At 48.6% G+C, this 25385-nt stretch overlaps 1 protein-coding gene across 6 annotated transcripts in view; it reads left to right on the plus strand.

Moving 5' to 3' along the window:
• Positions 1-25385, plus strand: part of LOC123765545 (uncharacterized) — a 238530-nt gene that overhangs the window by 40117 nt on the left and 173028 nt on the right. For 2 of the 6 annotated variants that reach the window (XM_045754206.2, XM_069334056.1), the window contains exon 1: positions 19262-19613. The exons of 2 other annotated variants lie outside the window; for them this stretch is intronic. In XM_045754206.2, coding sequence (XP_045610162.2) covers positions 19313-19613 — 301 coding nt within the window. In that variant the 5' untranslated portion in view covers positions 19262-19312. Of the gene's footprint in view, positions 1-19260; positions 19614-25385 lie in introns of those variants that run through there. 2 more of the 6 variants (XM_069334058.1, XM_069334057.1) reach the window with 2 other exon arrangements.

Consider the following 25385-nt stretch of genomic DNA (forward strand, 5'->3'; position numbering starts at 1 on the left):
CCTCCCCCTCCACCACCCCACCTCTCCACCACCCCCACCTCTCCCTCCACAACTCCACCTCTCCCTCCACCACCCCACCTCCCCCTCCACCACCCCACCTCCCCCTCCACCACCCCACCTCTCCCTCCACCACCCCACCTCCCCCTCCACCACCCCACCTCCCCCTCCACCACCCCACCTCTCCCTCCACCACCCCCACCTCTCCCTCCACAACTCCACCTCTCCCTCCACCACCCCACCTCCCCCTCCACCACCCCACCTCCCCCTCCACCACCCCACCTCTCCCTCCACCACCCCCACCTCTCCCTCCACAACTCCACCTCTCCCTCCACCACCCCACCTCCCCCTCCACCACCCCCTCCACCACCCCACCTCCCCCTCCACCACCCCACCTCCCCCTCCACCACCACCCCACCTCCCCCTCCACCACCCGCAAGGTATTGATCTCCATCACTGGACGACACACTCGCCCCAGCACGCTCACAAAATATTCCCCGCCTGTAGTGTGGTGCTCAACATTAGTGTCAGTGGCAGTTATTACACAAGTGTGGCCACACGTGTACAGTGTACCGTGTTTGGTCATAGTGTGTTGAGTGAGGCATGACTGGGCGCCCGGGTCACGACGCCCGGGTCCGGGTGAGTGTTGTCATGAAGGGAGCGGGGCCTCGGCGCCGACGCCGTCCTCGCTCACCTCCTCTATAACAACACGGAAACTGTTGCTGCTGGTGGATAAAACAGTGTTTCCCGCTACGCTAATTATATTTATCATGGTGAAAACGTGCGCTAACTTTAGTTATGCGTGTGTTTCTACACATTGCGCCTGACTTGAAGGTATTGAATGGTTGAGTGAGAGTGTAGAGAGGGTGGTGGTGGGAAGGAGCACTTGGCAACTGGGTGTGAGGGGCTCCCCTCGGTGTGTTGAGGGGAAGATGGCCGAGTGACGTGACCGGAGCCGCACCTCGCTCCTCGGTGTGTCTAACCTACACTATGGAAGAACTGGAGGAGGAGATGGAAGGGGACGCCAAGTAATCCTCACTTCTTCTCGAGGACTTGTCTTCACGAGTGATGTAAATGGCTGAGGAGGACTGTAGTAGGAGAGAGAGAGAGTAGCGAGGAGGAGGTTCTGGTGAGGGAGAGAGTGAGAGAGAGACAGTGTTGCCGAACACTGGTGGCAGTGCACGACCCCTGAAGCCACCTCTGTCCTCGGATTATCGCTCGCTCCTTCCTACACCACTGCCAGGACAACCCTACAGGACAACCCTACACCTCCACCACCGGGACAACCCTACACCTCCACCACCAGAACAACCCTACACCACCACCTCTGGGTAAACAAACTAGCTCTAAGAACATTTGCTATTTCTGGGTTTAACATTTACCATAAAGAACAACTGGTCCAGTGACACTGTTCAACCCATACTCTTAACACTACTCCAGGAGTGACATACTCACTGACTGCTGCGGCTGGAGTGTACACAAAGTGATGTGAGCCAAGGGTCTGCCTTTGTACTGCTGCAATTCTGAAAGGTATTACAAAAATTGAGACGGAATAACCATAAACGTAAACTGAACTAGGCCTAGCAAACGCACTCTTAGGCCTACTTTAGTACACATTTGATCTATACTGGCCTTGAGAAGAGGTGTGTTTGGCTGATGCCTTCTTTCTCGGCCTCTACGAAATTTATTGTATAAAACGTAGATTTGTTGTGTGCAACCGTCCATGTTTTGTGCTACCATCCATAGTAACTATAAGTACTATGTACTACATTCCATAATAACTATAGGTACTATGTCGTAAATCAACCAGGTATCAACCAGGTATCAACCAGGTATATGCAGATGAAATGTCACAATAACGTGACTGAAAAATGTTGACCAAACCACACACTAGAAATTGAAGAGACGACGACTCTCTTTCTCTGTTTACCGTAAACCCATGCATAGTGGCATGTACCTCCACTTCTCTTCCTACCATCCTCCTTCTGTTAAGAAAAGTGTCCTCGTCTCTCCCTTCCTCCGCGCTCTACGCATCAGCGACCCTCAGTTTCTGGATTCTCAAATTTCCTTTATCTACAAATCTTTATCTCGCCTTGGTTACCCCTTACAGTTTATCAACTGTGCCTATTCTTAAGGTAAACGAAATTTCTTTCATCCTAAACCTGCTTCCAACAGTAGTAGCACTGTACTATGCCTTCCCTTCATATCTGAACTCAAAACTTGTATTAATACCTTCGTTCTCTTGACATGAGGCTCGCTTTTCGACATACTAACACACTTCGTAGTAATCTGGTTCACACTTCTGCTTCTAATGCTGCTGATGTCTACTCCTGCTATTTCCTGTTCGTCTTGTCCTCTCCAATATTTTGGGGGAACTGGCCGTAAGCTAAATGACAAAACTTCTTTTGTGCCTAAGTCTAAGTCTGCAGACACAAACAATGCTCTCTTGTGCCATGTTAGGGATTCTAATCATCCTATTGATTGGTCTTCCAATCTGTCCTGCTTCTGCTCTACACAGACGCCGTCTTGTTGAATCGGTGCTGGTACCCAGCCTACCCAACATGAACTTGAGTCCTGGCTTTGTTGCTGCTGACTCTTCCCTTTCACACTATATACTCAAATGTTCTAAACTTTCTAACAAACGTGACCTAACATAAGCCTGCTCTTCATTTTTCCCCTTTCTTTTCCTTTTTTCTTTCTCTTGTTCCTCTTACGTTCCCATCTTACTCCTATTATTTCACTTTATATTACTCCGTACCTTCCGTACCTTTTGCTCTTGCTCTTATCTCTTATGCCTCCTTCGTCTCATCACGGTCGACTTGATAACGACCCAGGACGGACCGAAACGTCGTCGTCTTTTCCAGTTCTAATGTGTGGTCTGGTCAATATAGTTACTATGTACTACCTTCTATAATAACTATAGTTAGTATGTACTATCTTCCATAATAACTATAGTTACTATGTACTATCTATCTTCCTTAACTATTGGTACTATAATGTTTGGATGAGAGGTTGAGAGGTAGTAGTGATGACGGGACACTGGCTGTGATGTATGATCTGAGACACGTATTGTTTGTGTGGAGTGACTCGAACCCCGGTCCCCTCCAGGCAACGACGGGCCATTTCCCCGTGGTGCAACAGTCGACTCAAGTCCTGGGAACATTGTGTACTGCTGGGTGATCAGAGGCATCAGATGTGAGGAAAATGCAGGCAGGAGCAACACCTCTCAAGCTCTGTGTATTGGGCCGGTGGAGGGAGGGAGGGGGGGGGGGGGTGTTGACTCACCCAGAGGTACTCACCTACATGTACTCACCTAGATGTACTGTCGTAGGTGTACTCACCTAGATGTGCATACCTAGGCGTACTTACAATATAGACCTTTAGCCTTCCGAACACTTCTTAATTTAATACAATAACTAATTTCCCGCGTTTTTGCTGTAATATTTACATGAGTTGTTGAGTAAGCTTCGACACCCTGTGTGTGTGTGTGTGTGTGTGTGTGTACTCACCTAATTGTGCTTGCGGGGGTTGAGCTTTGGCTCTTTGGTCCCGCCTCTCAACCGTCAATCAACTGGTGAACAGATTCCTGAGCCTATTGGGCTCTATCATATCTACACTTGAAACTGTGTATGGAGTCAGCCTCCACCACATCACTTCCTAGTGCATTCCATTTACTAACTACTCTGACACAAAAAAACACTGTGTGTGTGTGTGTGTGTGTGTGTGTGTGTGTGTGTGTGTGTGTGTGTGTGTGTGTGTGTGTGTACTCACCTATTTGTACTTGCAGGATCGAGCATTGGCTCTTGGATCCCGCCTTTCCAGCCATCGGTTGTTTACAGCAATGACTCCTGTCCCATTTCCCTATCATACCTAATTTTAAAATTATGAATAGAGTTTGCTTCCACAATCTGTTCCTGAAGTGCATTCCATTTTCCCACTACTCTCACGCTAAAAGAAAACTTCCTAACATCTGTGACTCATCTGAGTTTCCAGTTTCCACCCATGTCCCCTCGTTCTGTTATTATTACGTGTGAACATTTCATCTATTTCCACTTTGTCAATTCCCCTGAGTATTTTATATGTCCCTATCATATCTCCTCTCTCCCTTCTTTTTTCTAGTGTCGTAAGGTTCAGTTCCCTCAGACGTTCTTCATATCCCATCCCTCGTAACTCTGGGACAAGCCTCGTCGCAAACCTCTGAACCTTTTCTAGTTTCCTTATGTGTTTCTTCAGGTGGGGGCTCCATGATGGCGCGGCATACTCTAAGACTGGCCTCACGTAGGCAGTGTAAAGCGCCCTAAAAGCCTCCTCAATTAGGTTTCTGAATGAAGTTCTAATTTTCGCCAGTGTAGAGTACGCTGCTGTCGTTTTCCTATTTATATGTGCCTCAGGAGTTAGATTAGGTGTCACATCCACTCCCAGGTCTCTTTCTCGAATCGTTACAGGTAGGCTGTTCCCCTTCATTGTGTACTGTTCTTTTGGTCGTCTATCACCTGATCCCATTTCCATAACTTTACATTTACTGGTGTTGAACTCCAGTAGCCATTTCCCTGACCATCTCTGCACCCTGTTTAAGTCCTCTTGGAGGATCCTACAATCCTCATCTGTCACAACTCTTCTCATTAATTTTGCGTCATCCGCAAACATTGACTTGTATGATTCCACTCCTGTAAACATATCATTTACGTAAATTAGAAAGAGGATTGGGCCCAGCACCGATCCTTGAGGTACTCCACTTGTTACTGTTCGCCAGTCCGACTTCTCGCCCCTTACCATTACCCTCTGGCTCCTTCCTGTTAGGTAGTTCCTCACCCATGCTTGGGCCTTTCCGCTTACTCCTGCCTGCCTCTCAAGTTTGTAAAGCAGTCTCATGTGCGGTACTGTATCAAAGGCCTTTTGGCAGTCAAGAAATATGCAGTCTGCCCAGCCTTCTCTGTCCTGCCTTATCCTTGTTACTTTGCCATAGAATTCTAAAAGGTTTGTTAGGCATGATTTCCCCGTCCAGAACCCATGTTGGTGCTTGTTTACAAACCCAATGCTCTCCAGGTGCTCAACAAGTCTTAGCCTAATTATTCTTTCAAGTATTTTGCAGGGGATGCTTGTCAGTGATACGGGTCTGTAGTTAAGTGCCTCCTCCCTATCACCTTTCTTGAAAATCTGTACGACATTTGCCTCCTTCCAGCAACTGGGCAATTCTCCCGACCTAAGTGACTCATTAAAGATCATTGCCAGAGGCACGCTGAGAGCCTGCGCTGCCTCTTTTAGTATCCACGGTGATACTTTGTCTGGTCCAACCGCTTTAGTTGCATCCAGTGTTGTCAACTGTTTCATTACCTCCTCTGCTGTCACCTCTATATCTGATAGTCTTTCATCTAGGGTAATCTCTTCTAACAATGGGAGCTGCTCAGGCTCGGTTGTGAACACTCCATGGAAACTTGCATTCAGTACCTCGCAGATTTCCTTCTCGCTTTCTGTATATGCCCCTTCTGTTTTCCTCAGTCTTGTCACTTGGTCATTTACCGACATCTTCCTTCTTATATGGCTATGTAGTAATTTAGGTTGCTTTTTCGCTTTGATTGCAATATCATTCTCATAATTTCTTTCCGACACTCGTCTTATGTTAATGTAATCGTTCCTAATGTGTTAATGCGTGTGTACTCACCTAGTTGTACTCACCTAGTTGTGCTTGCGGGGGTTGAGCTCTGGCTCTTTGGTCCCGCCTCTCAACCGTCAATCAACAGGTGTACAGGTTCCTGAGCCTATTGGGCTCTATCATATCTACACTTGAAACTGTGTATGGAGACAGCCTCCACCACATTGCTTCCTAATGCATTCCATTTGTCAACCACTCTGACACTAAAAAAGTTCTTTCTAATATCTCTGTGGCTCATTTGGGCACTCAGTTTCCACCTGTGTCCCCTAGTGCGTGTGCCCCTTGTGTTAAATAGCCTGTCTTTATCAACCCTGTCGATTCCCTTGAGAATCTTGAATGTGGTGATCATGTCCCCCTAACTCTTCTGCCTTCCAACGAAGTGAGATTCAATTCCCGTAGTCTCTCCTCGTAGCTCATACCTCTCAGCTCGGGTACTAGTCTGGTGGCAAACCTTTGAACCTTTTCCAGTTTAGTCTTATGCTGGACTAAATATGGACTCCATGCTGGAGCCGCATACTCCAGGATTGGTCTGACATATGTGGTATATAATGTTCTGAAAGATTCCTTACACAAGTTTCTAAAGGCCGTTCTTATGTTAGCCAACCTGGCATATGCTGCTGATGTTATCCTCCTGATATGAGCTTCAAGGGACAGGTCTGGCGTGATATCAACCCCCAGGTCTTTCTCTCTCTCTGACTCTTGAAGTATTTCATCTCCCAAGTGATACCTTGTATCTGGTCTCCTGCTTCCTACCCCTATCTTCATTACATTACATTTGCTTGGGTTAAACTCTAACATCCATTTGTTCGAGCATTCCTGCAGCTTGTCCAGGTCTTCTTGAAGCCTCAAGCTGTCCTCATCTGTCTTAATCCTTCTCATAATTTTGGCGTCGTCAGCAAACATTGAGATGTGTGTGTGTGTGTGTGTGTGTGTGTGTGTGTGTGTGTGTGTGTGTGTGTGTGTGTGTGTGTGTGTGTGTGTGTGTGTGTGTGTGTGTATGCGTGCGTGTGTGCTCACCTATTTGTACTTGTGGGGGTTGAGCTTTGGCTCTTTGGTCCCGCCTCTCAACTGTCAATCAACTGGTGTACAGATTCCTGAGCCTACTGGGCTTTATCATATCTACATTTGAAACTGTGTATGGAGTCAGCCTCCACCACATCACTGCCTAAAGCATTCCATTTGTCAACCACTCTGACACTAAAAAAGTTCTTCCTAATATCTCTGTGGCTCATTTGGGTACTCAGTCTCAACCTGTGTCCCCTTGTTCGCGTTCCACCCGTGCTAAACAGTTTATTCTTATCTACCCTGTCAATTCCTCTGAGAATTTTGTAGGTAGTTATCATGTCTCCCCTTACTCTTCTGTCTTCCAGAGGAAGATAGAAGTGTGTGAAGCCCGTGTGTGTTTTCGTTTCTAGTCTTCGTTCTATAGGCTATCCTTATTTCCATATATAATTATTAACGTTTTGCTATCAGATCAAATTGTGGAGTGTACTCACCTAGTTGTGCTTGCGGGGGTTGAGTTCTGGCTCTTTGGTCCCGCCTCTCAACCGTCAATCAACAGGTGTACAGGTTCCTGAGCCTACTGGGCTCTATCATATCTACACTTGAAATTGTGTATGGAGTCAGCCTCCACCACATCACTTCCTAAAGCATTCCATTTGTCAACCACTCTGACACTAAAAAAGTTCTTCCTAATATCTCTGTGGCTCATTTGGGCACTCAGTTTCCACCTGTGTGCCCTAGTGCGTGTGCCCCTTGTGTTAAATAAGTGTGGTAAGGGTTATGTGTATACCGGGAGGCATGTCAGGTGTGTGAGGTGGGTGTAGTGGTGCTCTGGTGGCACTCACATCCCCAGCCACACCCTGGTAGCTACACTGTTCCTCCACACCATGTGTGTGTACCTCTTGTCCCTGTACACAGTTCTCCCAGCCCGGCCAGGCGCCAGTTTAGTGCTAGCGTGATCGATCAGGCTGTTACCTACACAATCAATAAACCCGGACACTATTTTCGTACAGTAGCGTTCATTCGAAATTTTTGTCTTGAATAAAGTTAATGGTGAATGTGTAATAACTCGACTTCTGACTCGCCTTCGGTGAGTCAGAACCTGTACTCACGAATAGTGTTCAACGTTACCCCGGTGAGTATGGTGGATGTGAGGTGGAGAGGTGTGTTGGTGCGGTATTGACAGGCCGGGTGCTGGGGGTGCAGGGGAAGGGGGAGGTGCTGGGGCACGGGAGGGAGGGAGGGCAGGTGCTGGGGCACGGGAGGGAGGGAGGGCAGGTGCTGGGGCACGGGAGGGCAGCGGGGCAGGTGCTGGGGCAGGAGGGCAGGCAGCAGAGGGCAACCAGCCGATCCAATATGCGGAGGTAGGCAGAATACTGGGACTCATGATAAATAGAACAGGGATATAAATTCACGTAAGGGACCGACTAAACAAAGCCAAAGCAGCCTTAGGAAAACTGAGGAGATTCCGAAGCCTCAGTACTAACATTCAGATCCACCTATATAAGGCTCTAGTTCGGCCGCATCTAGAGTATCCCCCAGTACCAGTACACACCATAAAGAAAACTAACATGCAGAAACTGCAAGCAGTGTAAAATAAGGCGCTAAGGAGAGCAGCAAAACACCGTCCACCATATGATCAGACAATCCAGGAGCTCCACGAACTATTGAACATAGAGCCACTAAACATCAGACTGCAGCACCAGGCCATCAGGGCGTGGAACACCATCGAGATATTAGAGGACCCAATGTTAGAAAGATGAGACGCCCCGCTCCCACAGCTGGTGGCCCAAGATGAGACGCCCCGCTCCCACAGCTGGTGGCCCAAGATGAGACGCCCCGCTCCCACAGCTGGTGGCCCAAGATGAGACGCCCCACTCCCACAGCTGGTGGCCCAAGATGAGACGCCCCGCTCCCACAGCTGGTGGCCCAAGATGAGACGCCCCGCTCCCACAGCTGGTGGCCCAAGATGAGACGCCCCGCTCCCACAGCTGGTGGCCCAAGATGAGACGCCCCGCTCCCACAGCTGGTGGCCCAAGATGAGACGCCCCACTCCCACAGCTGGTGGCCCAAGATGAGACGCCCCGCTCCCACAGCTGGTGGCCCAAGATGAGACGCCCCACTCCCACAGCTGGTGGCCCAAGATGAGACGCCCCGCTCCCACAGCTGGTGGCCCAAGATGAGACGCCCCACTCCCACAGCTGGTGGCCCAAGATGAGACGCCCCGCTCCCACAGCTGGTGGCCCAAGATGAGACGCCCCACTCCCACAGCTGGTGGCCCAAGATGAGACGCCCCACTCCCACAGCTGGTGGCCCAAGATGAGACGCCCCGCTCCCACAGCTGGTGGCCCAAGATGAGACGCCCCACTCCCACAGCTGGTGGCCCAAGATGAGACGCCCCGCTCCCACAGCTGGTGGCCCAAGATGAGACGCCCCGCTCCCACAGCTGGTGGCCCAAGATGAGACGCCCCGCTCCCACAGCTGGTGGCCCAAGATGAGACGCCCCACTCCCACAGCTGGTGGCCCAAGATGAGACGCCCCGCTCCCACAGCTGGTGGCCCAAGATGAGACGCCCCACTCCCACAGCTGGTGGCCCAAGATGAGACGCCCCGCTCCCACAGCTGGTGGCCCAAGATGAGACGCCCCACTCCCACAGCTGGTGGCCCAAGATGAGACGCCCCACTCCCACAGCTGGTGGCCCAAGATGAGACGCCCCGCTCCCACAGCTGGTGGCCCAAGATGAGACGCCCCACTCCCACAGCTGGTGGCCCAAGATGAGACGCCCCGCTCCCACAGCTGGTGGCCCAAGATGAGACGCCCCGCTCCCACAGCTGGTGGCCCAAGATGAGACGCCCCGCTCCCACAGCTGGTGGCCCAAGATGAGACGCCCCGCTCCCACAGCTGGTGGCCCAAGATGAGACGCCCCGCTCCCACAGCTGGTGGCCCAAGATGAGACGCCCCGCTCCCACAGCTGGTGGCCCAAGATGAGACGCCCCGCTCCCACAGCTGGTGGCCCAAGATGAGACGCCCCGCTCCCACAGCTGGTGGCCCAAGATGAGACGCCCCGCTCCCACAGCTGGTGGCCCAAGATGAGACGCCCCGCTCCCACAGCTGGTGGCTCAAGAGCCTCGACTCACTAGATGAAAACCCCGCCCCACAGTACATAATTCCCAGGTGAAATACCGACCAGATATCCTTCCCCCATAATTGAAAAATTGAGTATGTATGTGTGTATGTATGTGTATATGTGTATGTATATGTATGTATGTGCATATATATATATATATATATATATATATATATATATATATATATATATTATATATATATACATATATATATATACCCGAACAAGGCAAACGAATATATATATATATAAATATTTATGTGTGTGTGTGTGTGTGTGTGTGTGTGTGTGTGTGTGTGTGTGTGTGTGTGTGTGTGTGTGTGTGTGTGTCACGAAAATAAACACGTGATTAAAAATGTTACAGTGTCAGACCACGGATGAAAATTGAAACAGGAATTTCCTTAAGTATTTTCGTATATTAATACATCTTCAGAAGGAGTGACTCCTTGTCGAAGATGTATTAATATACGAAAGTACTTAAGGAAATTCCTGTTTCAATTTCCCTCCGTGGTCTGACACTGTCATATTATATATATATATATATATATATATATATATATATATATATATATATATATATATATATAATATGGTCGTCATGGTCTGGTATGTCGTAAATCACAGGGTAAAATTGCAAGACATGAAGAAGTCAACGACATCATCAAGAGGAGCCTCGCCACAGCCCGCTGCCCGGCACAAAGAGAACCACACTTATCCAGACCTAACGACCCTCAGAAGCGCCCTGATGGGGTCACCTTGCTACCTTGGAAGGATGGTAAGCAAGTGGTATGGGACTACACGTGCGCTGCCACACTGGCCAGTACCTACCTCCACTACAGCACACGTGAAAGCGGTGGTGCTGCTTCTTTCAGGGAATCGCAGAAAATTATTAAATACAGAGGTCTAGCACATTGCTACAGCTTTGTTCCGATCGGCTCGGAGACCCTCGGTTCGTGGGGAAAATGTGCATTGAAGTTCCTGAAGGATTTGGGGGACAAATTGATCAGCGCTACAAAAGACCAGAGAGCAAAAAGTTTCTTGTTCCAGCGCCTCAGTGTTGCGATTCAGAGGGGAAATGCCTGTTGCGTCTTGGGCACTAGTCCAACTTCAGAGGAATTCGAAGAAGTGTTTGACTTGCAACAATGATCGAACCCGTCTGTGACATTCATCAATGTTTCCCATTGTTGTGTTTTTCAAGAGATCCATAACCTTTAAGCACCTTTTTGCATTATTATTTTTGTATCAACCCATGTATATCTTGTAACCATCAAATGCATAATAAAGCACAAAAAATATATATATGTATATATATTACAACAGTTTTGGATGAGGTGAAAACAAACTTTCAACACAAGATAGAACACGAAATATTGGGTAATATTGGGTAAATTTAAAGGGGAAGAATGGAAGTAAATGCAAAGGGCCTATTGGTCCATATTTCTTGATGCTTCTATATTGGAGCGGAGTCTTGAAGTGGGTAGAATATAGTTGTGCATTAATTGGCTGTTGATTGCTGGTGTTGACTTCTTAATGTGTAGTGCCTCGCAGATATCTAGCCGCCTGCTATCGCTGTATCTATCGATGATTTCCGTGTTTTTGTTAAGACTTCTCTGGTGATGGTCTGGTTGTGGGAAGAGATTCTATATTCCTTAATGGAGCCCTGTTGCTTATGCATCGTTAATCGCCTGGAAAGAGATGTTGTTGTCTTGCTTATATACTGAGTTCTTTGAGGCTTACATTCCCCAAGTGGGCATTTGAAGGCATAGACGACATTGGTCTCTTTTAAAGCATTCTGCTTTGTGTCTGGAGAGTTTCTCATGAGTAGGTTGGCCGTTATCTTGGTTTTATAGTAAATCGTCAATTGTATCTTCTGATTTTTGTCTGTAGGGATAACGTTTCTATTAACAATATCTTTCAGGACCCTTTCCTCCGTTTTATGAGCTGTGGAAAAGAAGTTCCTGTAAAATAGTCTAATAGGGGGTATAGGTGTTGTGTTAGTTGTCTCTTCAGAGGTTGCATGGCGTTTCACCTTCCTTCTTATGATGTCTTCAACGAAACCATTGGAGAAGCCGTTGTTGACTAGGACCTGCCTTACCCTACAGAGTTCTTCATCGACTTACTTCCATCCTGAGCTGTGGCTGAGAGCACGGTCGACATAAGCGTTAACAACACTCCTCTTGTACCTGTCCGGGCAGTCACTGTTGGCATTGAGGCACATTCCTATGTTTGTTTCCTTAGTGTAGACTGCAGTGTGGAAACCTCCGCTCCTTTCCATGACTGTTACATCTAGAAAAGGCAGCTCCCCATCCTTCTCCATCTCGTAAGTGAAACGCAACACAGAATTCTGCTCAAACGCCTCCTTCAGCTCCTGCAGATGTCTGACATCAGGTACCTGTGTAAAAATGTCGTCAACATACCTGCAGTATATGGCCGGTTTCAAGTTCATGTCGTCATTGTCATTGACGTATTTGACAAATGACATATTGACAAATGACGTATGACAAATGAGGAAAATGAAATATAATACAGGTTATACCACGCTAACCTGTATATAATACAGGTTAGCGTGGTATATGATATTTGTCATTTCATGACAAATATGTCATACATATTATATATATATATATAATGTATGTATATATGTGTATGTATGAACAACTCGATAAATAATAATAATAAAATAAAGAGCCTTAAACAGAACAACATGTGTGGAAGCATCGGAGTGTGTATATATGAATGCTACACAGTATTCATCTATAGACATCCATATATGGTGAAACACATGTGAAGAACCTCTCACACACTCACAACTCCCTGACAAGAGGGAGCCAGCTTAGCTTAGCTGCCAACACCCACACATCGTGTCAGCAAGGCGGACAGTCCGCCTGCTTTCATAACTCTCACTGTATTTCCCACTTCTAAACTTCCCTTCATATCCCATATTAGCCGAGCGGGAAATATTCACGCCACAGATTACAATCTCTGCGCTAGAAAAATACTATTAATAGAAACATAATATAGCACAAAAAACGTGGTAAATCAGAAGGGTAGACTAATACATAATGATTATAACTTTCAGTACTCTGTAATTATTATCTCAATACTAATATGGCTTGTAAAATTAGTTTCACCTTTGCTGCTGTTAGTCTGTAATACAGGTTAGCGTGGTATATGATATAGGCAGGCCTAGTCTATAACGTATCTTACCGTGCGAGGGTTTCGAGGATCAATGTCCCCGCGGCCCGGTCTCTGACCAGGCCTCCTTGTTGGTGGTCCGGTCAACCAGGCTGTTGTTGTTAGATGCAGATGATCGTAGCCTAACGTAAGACTTACAGTCTGGTTGTTATATATATATATATATATATATATATATATATATATATATATATATATATATATATATATATGTATGTATATATATATGTATGTATGTATATCACGAAAATAAACACGTGATTAAGAATGTGACAATGTCAGACCACGGAGGAAAATGAAACAGGAATTTCCTTAAGTACTTTCGTATATTAAATACATCTTCAGAAGGAATACATCTTCAGATTCCTTCTGAAGATGTATTTAATATACGAAAGTACTTAAGGAAATTCCTGTTTCATTTTCCTCCGTGGTCTGACTATATATATATATATATATATATATATATATATATATATATATATTATATTATATATATATATATATATATATATATATATATATATATATATATATATATATATATATATATATATATATATATATATATATATATATAACTGAAAACTCACACCCCAGAAGTGACTCGAACCCATACTCCCAGGAGCCACGCAACTGGTATGTACAAGACGCCTTAATCCACTTGACCATCACGACCGGACATAATGAGGTGATAGCCGAGGCTATTTGAACCACCCCACCGCCGGCACTCGGATGCTATGCTATGCCCAAGATTACTATCCGAGTGCCGGCGGTGGGGTGGATCAAATAGCCTCGGCTATCACCTCATTATGTCCGGTCGTGATGGTCAAGTGGATTAAGGCGTCTTGTACATACCAGTTGCGTGGCTCCTGGGAGTATGGGTTCGAGTCACTTCTGGGGTGTGAGTTTTCAGTTGCATATTGTCCTGGGGACCATTCAGGCTTGTTCGCATATATATATATATATATATATATATATATATATATATATATATATATATATATATATATATAATCATACCGTAGATCATATTATAAAATTCAAACCTTTGCCAATGAAACCGAAGCATCTAAAGCATCCCTGATCAACCAGGCTATGACTCATATGTCAGGCTGCGAGCAGCCGCGTGCAACAGCCTGGTTGATCAGTCCAGCAACCAAGAGTCCTGGTCGACGACTGGGCCGTGGGGACGCTAATCCCCGGAAGCACCTCAAGGTAACCTCAAGGTATCTATCCTGACCTAAAATAACAACACACAAACGTATAATATATGGTACTATTAATCTAAATTTAAGAAAATGCTTTATTTTACTACACAATACGGACAAAATTGCTCGTGTGCCTTCAAGGAATTACCGCAGCTGGAGTGAATTATGTTTCATGACAATCAAAGATAAAACAAGAAATGGAAATGAAGGAGCGGGTCACACCAGCAGTAATAGACGCATATGAATAGAAAAGTAGGGTGTTGGAAAATTAATATTTCGAAAATATATGGGTTGTGTACCGTGCGGTGATCAAATATATCACCGTAGTGTCCAAGTAATGTGTAAGTACTTCTTTTATAATGATGTACTGCCGGGAATCTTAGCGAAGGATCCGAAAATAAACAGTCTCCGTGGTGTAGTGGTAAGACACTCGCCTGGCGTTCCGCGAGCGCTATGTCATGGGTTCGTATCCTGGCCGGGGAGGATTTACTGGGCGCAATTCCTTAACTGTAGCCTCTGTTTAACGCAACAGTAAAATGTGTACTTGGATGAAAAAACGATTCTTCGCGGCAGGGGATCGTATTCCAGGGACCATAGGATTAAGGACTTGCCCGAAACGCTACGCGTACTAGTGGCTGTACAAGAATGTAACAACTCTTGTATATATCTCAAAAAAAAAAAAAAAAAAAAAAAAAATTGCTTACTGTAGGTGCCGCCTGCACATGACTGTAAAGCTGCCGCCCAGTTGGGTGGGTGTGGAGCACATGACTGTAAAGCTGCCGCCCAGTTGGGTGGGTGTGGAGCACATGACTGTAAAGCTGCCGCCCAGTTGGGTGGGTGTGGAGCACATGACTGAAGCTGCCACCCAGTTGGGTGGGTGTGGAGCACATGACTGTAAAGCTGCCGCCCAGTTGGATGGGTGTGGAGCACATGACTGTAAAGCTGCCGCCCAGTTGGGTGGGTGTGGAGCACATGACTGTAAAGCTGCCGCCCAGTTGGATGGGTGTGGAGCACATGACTGTAAAGCTGCCGCCCAGTTGGGTGGGTGTGGAGCACATGACTGTAAAGCTGCCGCCCAGTTGGATGGGTGTGGAGCACATGACTGTAAAGCTGCCGCCCTGTTGGGTGGGTTTGGAGCACATGACTGTAAAGTTGCCGCCCAGTTGGGTGGGTGTGGAACACATGACTGTAAAGCTGCCGCCCAGTTGGGTGGGTGTGGAGCACATGACTGTAAAGCTGCCGCCCAGTTGGGTGGGTGTGGAGCACATGACTGTACAGCTGCCGCCCAGTTGGATGAGTGTGGAGCACATGACTGTAAAGCTGCCGCCCAGTTGGGTGGGTGTGGAGCACATGACTGTACAGCTGCCGCCCAGTTGGGTGGGTGTGGAACACATGACTGTAAAGCTGCCGCCCAGTTGGGTGGGTGTGGAGCACATGACTGTAAAGCTGCCGCCCAGTTGGGTGGGTGTGGAGCACATGACTGTACAGCTGCCGCCCAGTTGGGTGGGTGTGGAGCAAGACTAGTAACTGTGTGACTCACCATAGATGTAAAGTGCCTTGTATAGTGACTGTTGTGAGCCTCTTGTTGAATCACTTGATATAAAAAGATTATCGATGTGTATATGTATTTGTATGATTGTGTAATATATATATATATATATATATATATATATATATATATATATATATATATATATATATATATATATGTGTGTGTGTGTGTGTGTGTGTGTGTGTACATGTATAAATAACATTAATAATTGTGTAACTAGCTTCAAAAGCTTTTCACTTACTTAGCTAAACGAACTATGGGGCTCAGTTCCTGAACCCATTATGTGCCTCTGTAACCCTTTCCACCACCTGATTGATACCTGGTTGATGGGGTTCTGGGAGTTCTTCTACTCCCCAAGCCCGGCCCGAGGCTAGGCTTGACTTGTGAGAGTTTGGTCCACCAGGCTGTTGCTTGGAGCTTCCTGCAGGCCCACATACCCACCACCGCCCGCGGGATGGGTATGGGGCACACAAAAAAGAAAGAAATTGACATTGGAAAGTTTTAAAATGTTGGCGACGCCAGTGTGACTGGACCCGTGTGGGTGAGTGGCCTGTCCCGCCTTCCCGCCTCCCTCTCTCTCTCCCAGGTCACGTGGTACGAGGCCTCTCCCGCCTGTGGGTGGAGCGTTATGCTGGGTGTGGGTGGAGCGTTATGCTGGGTGTGGGTGGAGTGTTATGCTGGGTGTGGGTGGAGTGTTATGCTGGGTGTGGGTGGAGTGTTATGCTGGGTGTGGGTGGAGTGTTATGCTGGGTGTGGGTGGAGTGTTATGCTGGGTGTGGGTGGAGCATTATGCTGGGTGTGGGTGGAGCGTTATGCTGGGTGTGGGTGGAGTGTTATGCTGGGTGTGGGTGGAGCATTATGCTGGGTGTGGGTGGAGCGTTATGCTGGGTGTGGGTGGAGCATTATGCTGGGTGTGGGTGTGGGTGGAGCGTTATGCTGGGTGTGGGTGGAGCATTATGCTGGGTGTGGGTGGAGCGTTATGCTGGGTGTGGGTGGAGCATTATGCTGGGTGTGGGTGTGGGTGGAGTGTTGTGCTGGGTGTGGGTGGAGCATTATGCTGGGTGTGGGTGGAGTGTTATGCTGGGTGTGGGTGGAGCATTATGCTGGGTGTGGGTGGAGCGTTATGCTGGGTGTGGGTGGAGCATTATGCTGGGTGTGGGTGTGGGTGGAGCGTTATGCTGGGTGTGGGTGGAGCGTTATGCTGGGTGTGGGTGGAGCGTTATGCTGGGTGTGGGTGGAGTGTTATGCTGGGTGTGGGTGGAGCGTTATGCTGGGTGTGGGTGGAGCGTTATGCTGGGTGTGGGTGGAGCGTTATGCTGGGTGTGGGTGGAGCGTTATGCTGGGTGTGGGTGGAGCGTTATGCTGGGTGTGGGTGGAGTGTTATGCTGGGTGTGGGTGGAGCATTATGCTGGGTGTGGGTGGAGCGTTATGCTGGGTGTGGGTGGAGCGTTATGCTGGGTGTGGGTGGAGCGTTATGCTGGGTGTGGGTGGAGCGTTATGCTGGGTGTGGGTGGAGTGTTATGCTGGGTGTGGGTGGAGCGTTATGCTGGGTGTGGGTGGAGCATTATGCTGGGTGTGGGTGGAGCATTATGCTGGGTGTGGGTGGAGCGTTATGCTGGGTGTGGGTGGAGCATTATGCTGGGTGTGGGTGGAGCATTATGCTGGGTGTGGGTGGAGCATTATGCTGGGTGTGGGTGGAGTGTTATGCTGGGTGTGGGTGGAGCATTATGCTGGGTGTGGGTGGAGCATTATGCTGGGTGTGGGTGGAGTGTTATGCTGGGTGTGGGTGGAGCATTATGCTGGGTGTGGGTGGAGCATTATGCTGGGTGTGGGTGGAGCATTATGCTGGGTGTGGGTGGAGCATTATGCTGGGTGTGGGTGGAGCATTATGCTGGGTGTGGGTGGAGCATTATGCTGGGTGTGGGTGGAGCATTATGCTGGGTGTGGGTGGAGCATTATGCTGGGTGTGGGTGGAGCATTATGCTGGGTGTGGGTGGAGCATTATGCTGGGTGTGGGTGGAGCATTATGCTGGGTGTGGGAAACACTCATCAGGATGCAGATTGTCCACGTTATCGTGGTAATTTTCCTCTGTTGGCGAGAGAGAATGAAGGATTGATATTATTATAGTGTATGGTGAAGTTATAACTTGAGTGTCATCAAGTGAGGACTGTACACACTGTAGACGTGATGTAGGTCGTCCAGCGTACTGTACAACACACTGTAGCTGAACATGTATGTAACTCATTACTTCTGTCTAACCTTAGTCACTGCCAACCTTCTAACTATGCTGTACTAACTGTAGTAGTTGTTTACTAACACATTCTCGTCTCTCTCTCTCCCCCCGTGTGTGCGTGGCTGCAGACCTGGCAAGGCACCTTCACTGGCTACTCCCGTCCTCACTGGACGTCGCCTCACCCCTGTTAACCTCTGCGACTGTCGTCATATGCAATCCTACAGTCTTGTGAGAACCAGGATGCCCCACCAGCAGCGCCGCCAGGATGCTGCCGCCCGCTGACACCCGCAGCGACTGGTGCCACTACCTAGTGCCCCGGGAGGCACTCACCTCCTCCCTCAACACCTCGCCTTACGTAACAAGTGACCTTCTAGCAGGAACGTCGTCGAGGTTCAGGAATTCTGCGACCCAGCTCGCCGGCAGCCACACTCGTCTCACTATGATACTGTACAAGGTGACCTGATCTTCTTCACCCTCAACCAGCAGTGCGGCGTGACTCTGCATCTTCTCCACACCTGCGGCACCTGCGGCACTTGCGACACACCTGCCAAACACCTGGTGCAGCGGTAACTCCTCCCTGGGCTTATTCCCTCGCCCTCCCGCACCACCAACCGCACTACACCTCTCCTCCCATACCTATAATTTTCTATTTATTTTTGTGAAGTGCTATACAGATAGTAAGTGTACTACACTCTGTGGACGGCCGCCCGTGCTGGTGTTGTGTATCCGTACACCAGTTGTTGTGATTATATGGACAATGTCTCAGTGTTGTTGTTTGTGCTACTGGCGTGTTGTGTTCCTTGTGCAGTGTTAGACCACTCAACGTTCACTGTGTACCTAGCGTGCAGCACTCAGCATGCGGATTGTTAATCAATGTTGCGTTGCGTTACTTAGTCGTCAGTAATACCAGGAGATAACCCGTCGCCTCTGGTGGCGTCAGCAACACCAAGATCTGGGCGGGAAGATCAAATACTGGAGCTTTGTGTGTGGTGAGGAGCCCGGGAGGCGTGTGTGGTGAGGAGCCCGGGAGGCGTGTGTGGTGAGGAGCCCGGGAGGCGTGTGTGGTGAGGAGCCCGGGAGGCGTGTGTGGTGAGGAGCCCGGGAGGCGTGTGTGGTGAGGAGCCCGGGAGGCGTGTGTGGTGAGGAGCCCGGGAGGCGTGTGTGGTGAGGAGCCCAGTTGGTATACAGTGAGAATTTCAGGAAAGTTGATCGTGAGAGGTGATAGTGGCGCTCCCAAGGCGGGTGTTGGAGGGAGATCGAGGTGGGGGTGGGGCGGCGGGTGTTGGGGGGTAGTGAGGGTGGTGATAAGGCCGCCCATGCTTACCTCTGGCCCGGCGTCTCTCTATGTTGAGGAGTGCGGGCGTGGGCGTGCGCTGGCAAGGGGGGCGAGGTATAAAGACAGATAGTGGGGGCGGGGAGTGGTCGCCCGCCGTCGCCGCCATGATCTATTATTCTCTGGACCCACAATTCAACGCTCTCATCTTCTCCGTATGTGGCCGCCACGAGCGCTACACCCTCCTCCCAGACGCCCTTGCCTGCTATCCCTATGGCCACCCGGTCGCCTCGGACGTCCTGGCGTACGTCCACACGCTTGGCGTCCATGTGGCCACCCTGGGCGACCACTACGCCTGTTTCCTCACTCAAGGTAAGCTCTTCACCACTTGTAATGCTTCACAAAATGTTGTGCCATATCATTTGTTTCTGCTCCTCTAATACCTAAGTACAGGAGTCCTGGAGACGTTTTAGGTGTTCAAGAGACTATCCCTGGATAGTCTGTTGTTCACTGCTCGCAGGTCTGGTTAGGCCAGTAAGTAATTATCAGAGAATGTCCTGCCAGTATGGCGGTATAGCACAGTCTGTCGCAGAATATTCAAGAGATCATGTATGATATTAATGATACAAGAGGATTAAGACATCGCTGAGAGAGGAGTGACTGTACATGGAGTTGAGTGACCGCAAGTGTCTTGTGTTGACAGTGAGGTGCAGCCCTCACTCGCGGCTCTCATCAGTAACACGACCCGTAAAGTCTCAGTCAAGAATTGACTTCTGAGACCAACCCGTCCTCGTAATAGAACGTCACATTGTGACGTAAACTCTACCTAAAGCCAAAAATTGTCGTACTAGAAAATGGTAGCGGGTTGCAAAATTGACATACTGTTCTGTTTTCTGTTCTGGGTCCTCAGGTAGGTTAGGATTAGGGCACTTTAGTACGACAGTTTCTTGACGTTGGGAAACCTTATGAGGACGGGCTGAGTTGACGCCTCGTCTCGGAGAAGGGAAAGTTGACTATTTTAAAGTAAGCACAGGACTTAGGAGAACACAGGAAGGCTACCACAACAATAAAGCAAGATGGTTGGGTGGTCCAGGTGGACGTGTTCTCGCTCGCCAGACACCACACAAGATCATTAGTTACTGATCTTCCTTTAAGCTGTGATAGGCAAGAACACGCAGGCAAAGACAACGTGAATCAGCAGAATAAAGTATGCGTCACAGAGTCGACATTCCGGCGTCACCTTCACAGGGAAGTCCCTGTACACCCCCCATCTCTCCCTCCTCCATACTCAAGCTGGCTCTTCTCTCATGCGTACACTCACACTTACACCTGTACCTAAACCCACGATGCTGCTCCATCCTCACACCTACGCCACTCACTCCCCCGTCCACACCTACACCCTCGCTGCTGGCTCCCCCGTCCACACCTACACCCTCGCTGCTGGCTCCCCCGTCCACACCTACACCCTCGCTGCTGGCTCCCCCATCCACACCTACACCCTCGCTGCTGGCTCCCCCGTCCACACCTACACCCTCGCTGCTGGCTCCCCCGTCCACACCTACACCCTCGCTGCTGGCTCCCCCATCCACACCTACACCCTCGCTGCTGGCTCCCCCATCCACACCTACACCCTCGCTGCTGGCTCCCCCATCCACACCTACACCCTCGCTGCTGGCTCCCCCGTCCACACCTACACCCTCGCTGCTGGCTCCCCCGTCCACACCTACACCCTTGCTGCTGGCTCCCTCGTCCACACCTACACCCTCGCTGCTGGCTCCCCCGTCCACACCTACACCCTCGCTGCTGGCTCCCCCGTCCACACCTACACCCTCGCTGCTGGCTCCCCCGCCCACACCTACACCCTCGCAGCTGGCTCCCCCGTCCACACCTACACCCTCGCCTCACTCGGCCGCGGCTTGAGAGTGAGCCAGCACAATGTACAGGTAGTCCCGAGTGGTAGGCAGCTCTTGACGGGCGACCCCACATCACGCAACCCGGACCACTGAAGGCGGGAACATGCGTGACGAGGCATCTTGCGTGACGATGCGCGCACGGCACGTCCGTTCGTGAGAGGATCCACGCGCGTCGGGAGTTAATTCAGGAATGGGTCTTTCTGCGGTCTGGCTGCCACGGATCCGATCCGAAAGTTGTGACAAACATTTACCAGCAAATGTGCGCAGTCCAGTGTGTCGGGTGAAAATGTCTTGTCGGGGACCCTGCACTCTCTCTTTGGGGAGCACGCAGTGTCTTGTGGGGGAGGAGTCATTTAGTCTCTTGTGAGGAAGTATTCAAAGTCGCATTAAAGCTACTGTCTTGGGGGGGATAGACCGAATATATATCCAACCTGGCGGCACAGGACTGAATAGTTGAGAATATGGTTAAGAGTAGTGTTATGACCGGGTTACATTACTCTCTAACTGCTCTCTCCTCACCTTAAGTTAAAGGAAAATTGTAGTACTTCAGAAATGGTAAGATGTTTAGTGAATAACAAATTGGCCCCTACGACAACCCATAATATTTGATCCGTAAGACCACCCATAATACTTGGTCCGTAAGACAAGGCGCAGGCACAAGACCACCGTGAAACCGACCACACCAGACGTAATAAACGAATAGTTAAATAAAGAATACTGATTACCTGCCTCAGATTGCACTGGGTTCCGACAGCAGGCAAGCTATTGTGATGTTAGGACAGTATCCCATCTTATTCTCGCGCCTCGTTTTCTCTTTCGATCTTCCTCTTAAAAAATAAACGTTTTCTATCGGATACCTTTATAATTTATCATAGCATTGTTCTCGTATTATTATTATTATTATTATTATTATTATTATTATTATTATTATTATTATTATTTTGCTAGAGATATGGCCAGTCATTTATACAAGGCTAACCAGTGGACACGGTTAGAGATCTGTTAGATGCCATAGAGTTATTGAACATTGGATCACAATATTCTTTTACTGTGTGAACCCGTTACTGTGTGAACCTGTTACTGTGTGAACCTGTTACTGTGTGAACCCGTTACTGTGTGAACCTGTTACTGTGTGAACCTGTTACTGTGTGAACCTGTTACTGCGTGAACCTGTTACTGTGTGAACCTGTTACTGTGTGAACCCGTTACTGTGTGAACCTGTTACTGTGTGAACCCGTTACTGTGTGAACCTGTTACTGCGTGAACCTGTTACTGTGTGAACCTGTTACTGTGTGAACCTGTTACTGTGTGATCCTGTTACTGTGTGAACCCGTTACTGTGTGAACCCGTTACTGTGTGAACCTGTTACTGTGTGAACCCGTTACTGTGTGAACCCGTTACTGTGTGAACCCGTTACTGTGTGAACCCGTTACTGTGTGAACCTGTTACTGCGTGAACCTGTTACTGCGTGAACCTGTTACTGCGTGAACCTGTTACTGCGTGAACCCGTTACTGCGTGAACCCGTTACTGCGTGAACCCGTTACTGTGTGAACCCGTTACTGTGTGAACCCGTTACTGTGTGAACCCGTTACTGTGTGAACCCGTTACTGTGTGAACCTGTTACTGCGTGAACCTGTTACTGTGTGAACCCGTTACTGTGTGAACCCGTTACTGTGTGAACCCGTTACTGTGTGAACCCGTTACTGTGTGAACCCGTTACTGTGTGAACCCGTTACTGTGTGAACCCGTTACTGTGTGAACCCGTTACTGTGTGAACCCGTTACTGCGTGAAACAGTTACTGTGTGAACCCGTTACTGTGTGAACCCGTTACTGTGTGAACCCGTTACTGTGTGAACCTGTTACTGCGTGAAACAGTTACTGTGTGAACCCGTTACTGTGTGAACCTGTTACTGTGTGAACCCGTTACTGTGTGAACCCGTTACTGTGTGAACCTGTTACTGTGTGAACCCGTTACTGTGTGAACCCGTTACTGTGTGAACCCGTTACTGTGTGAACCCGTTACTGTGTGAACCTGTTACTGCGTGAAACAGTTACTGTGTGAACCTGTTACTGCGTGAACCTGTTACTGCGTGAAACAGTTACTGTGTGAACCTGTTACTGCGTGAACCTGTTACTGCGTGAACCTGTTACTGCGTGAACCCGTTACTGTGTGAACCCGTTACTGCGTGAACCTGTTACTGTGTGAACCCGTTACTGTGTGAACCTGTTACTGTGTGAACCCGTTACTGTGTGAACCCGTTACTGTGTGAACCTGTTACTGCGTGAAACAGTTACTGTGTGAACCCGTTACTGTGTGAACCCGTTACTGTGTGAACCTGTTACTGCGTGAAACAGTTACTGTGTGAACCTGTTACTGCTGCCACTGGCTACGGTATTACTAAGGCGAGTCACTGGATGTTTCTAACAAGACGAACGGACATTTTCTCTGGACGCGCCACACTGTACGAGAATGAAAACTTTACTTCATCGCCAACATCTTTTTCGTTTTTACAGAGTGGTAATTCGTACTATTAGGTTAAATAAAGTTATGTTAGAGTATAGTAGGTTGGGTTAGTTTATATTTGGTTGAACAAAATCTGAATGAAATAGTTAAACCTGGCAGTGCGTATGAGATTCAAGCTTAGCTCATCAAAGAAAACGGAGACTGTCTGTATTAAATATGCAGTAACTTCGGTGAACCTGCGAGACGACGATGTCCTAACACTCACTAACTGTCCGGATACAGTATAATTAATCCTTTATAATTGCGAGGAATGTTGCTTTAGCTTCGTGTTTTCCTATGGACTACGTATCCCAAAAAAGTTACTCCCTATGGTGTTGAAGAAGTTACATGTTATCTATGTTTAATTATCCTGCTGGCGAGAAACAATGGGTAGTTTCTTTCTCCCTATGCCCCTGTTATCTAGCAGTAAAATAGGTACCTGGATGTTAGTCAGCTGTCACGGGCTGCTTCCTGGGGGTGGAGGCCTGGTCGAGGACCGGGCCGCGGGGACACTAAAAGCCCTGAAATCATCTGTGATTACCTCAAGATACTCCAATCGCTATCCTCTTCGTAGCTGTGAAAAGGCAACGAGTATACAATAGGCTCAGGAGAGGCGTAGGTTTGGCTTGGTGGTAAGGTTAAGGCCTAACCAAATTGTGGGTTATGATTAAGGCCACATAACTATGCCAGGTGTGCGAGTAGTCTTGAAGGATGGGTTGAAATGCCTCACACACACACCTACACCAAATACCAATCCTTGCCAACAGAATCTAAACACCTGACCTACCATAGGCTCAATTATGCACGAAATTACAACAAATAATAATAATAATTACAAATACAGTTTGAATACAGAATACGTATAAATTAATGAGGGGATCTTTGGGGCGGGCCGCAGCTTGACGAGGGTAGACTGAAGAGAGCGTGTTAGTTACCTATTGACCCATGGGTGTTACCTATTGACCCAAGGGTGTTACTGACCCAAGGGTGTTACTGACCCACGGGTGTTACTGACCCACGGGTGTTACTGACCCACGGGTGTTACTGACCCACGGGTCTTACCTATTGACCCATGGATGTTACTGACCCATGGGTGTTACCTATTGACCCATGGGTGTTACCTATTGACCCACGGGTGTTACTGACCCAAGGGTGTTACTGACCCACGGGTGTTACCTATTGACCCATGGGTGTTACCTATTGACCCACGGGTGTTACTGACCCAAGGGTGTTACTGACCCACGGGTGTTACCTATTGACCCATGGGTGTTACCTACTGACCCATGGGTGTTACCTACTGACCCATGGGTGTTACCTACTGACCCATGGGTGTTACTGACCCACGGGTGTTACCTATTGACCCATGGGTGTTACCTATTGACCCATGGGTGTTACTGACCCATGGGTGTTACCTATTGACCCATGGGTGTTACTGACCCATGGGTGTTACCTACTGACCCATGGGTGTTACCTACTGACCCATGGGTGTTACTGACCCACGGGTGTTACCTATTGACCCATGGGTGTTACTGACCCATGGGTGTTACCTATTGACCCATGGGTGTTATTGACCCATGGGTGTTACTGACCCATGGGTGTTACTGACCCATGGGTGTTACCTATTGACCCATGGGTGTTACTGACCCATGGGTGTTACTGACCCATGGGTGTTATTGACCCATGGGTGTTATAGACCCATGGGTGTTATTGACCCATGGGTGTTACT

This window comes from Procambarus clarkii, chromosome 30 (genome assembly GCF_040958095.1).
Source record: "Procambarus clarkii isolate CNS0578487 chromosome 30, FALCON_Pclarkii_2.0, whole genome shotgun sequence".
Lineage (NCBI taxonomy): Eukaryota > Metazoa > Arthropoda > Malacostraca > Decapoda > Cambaridae > Procambarus > Procambarus clarkii.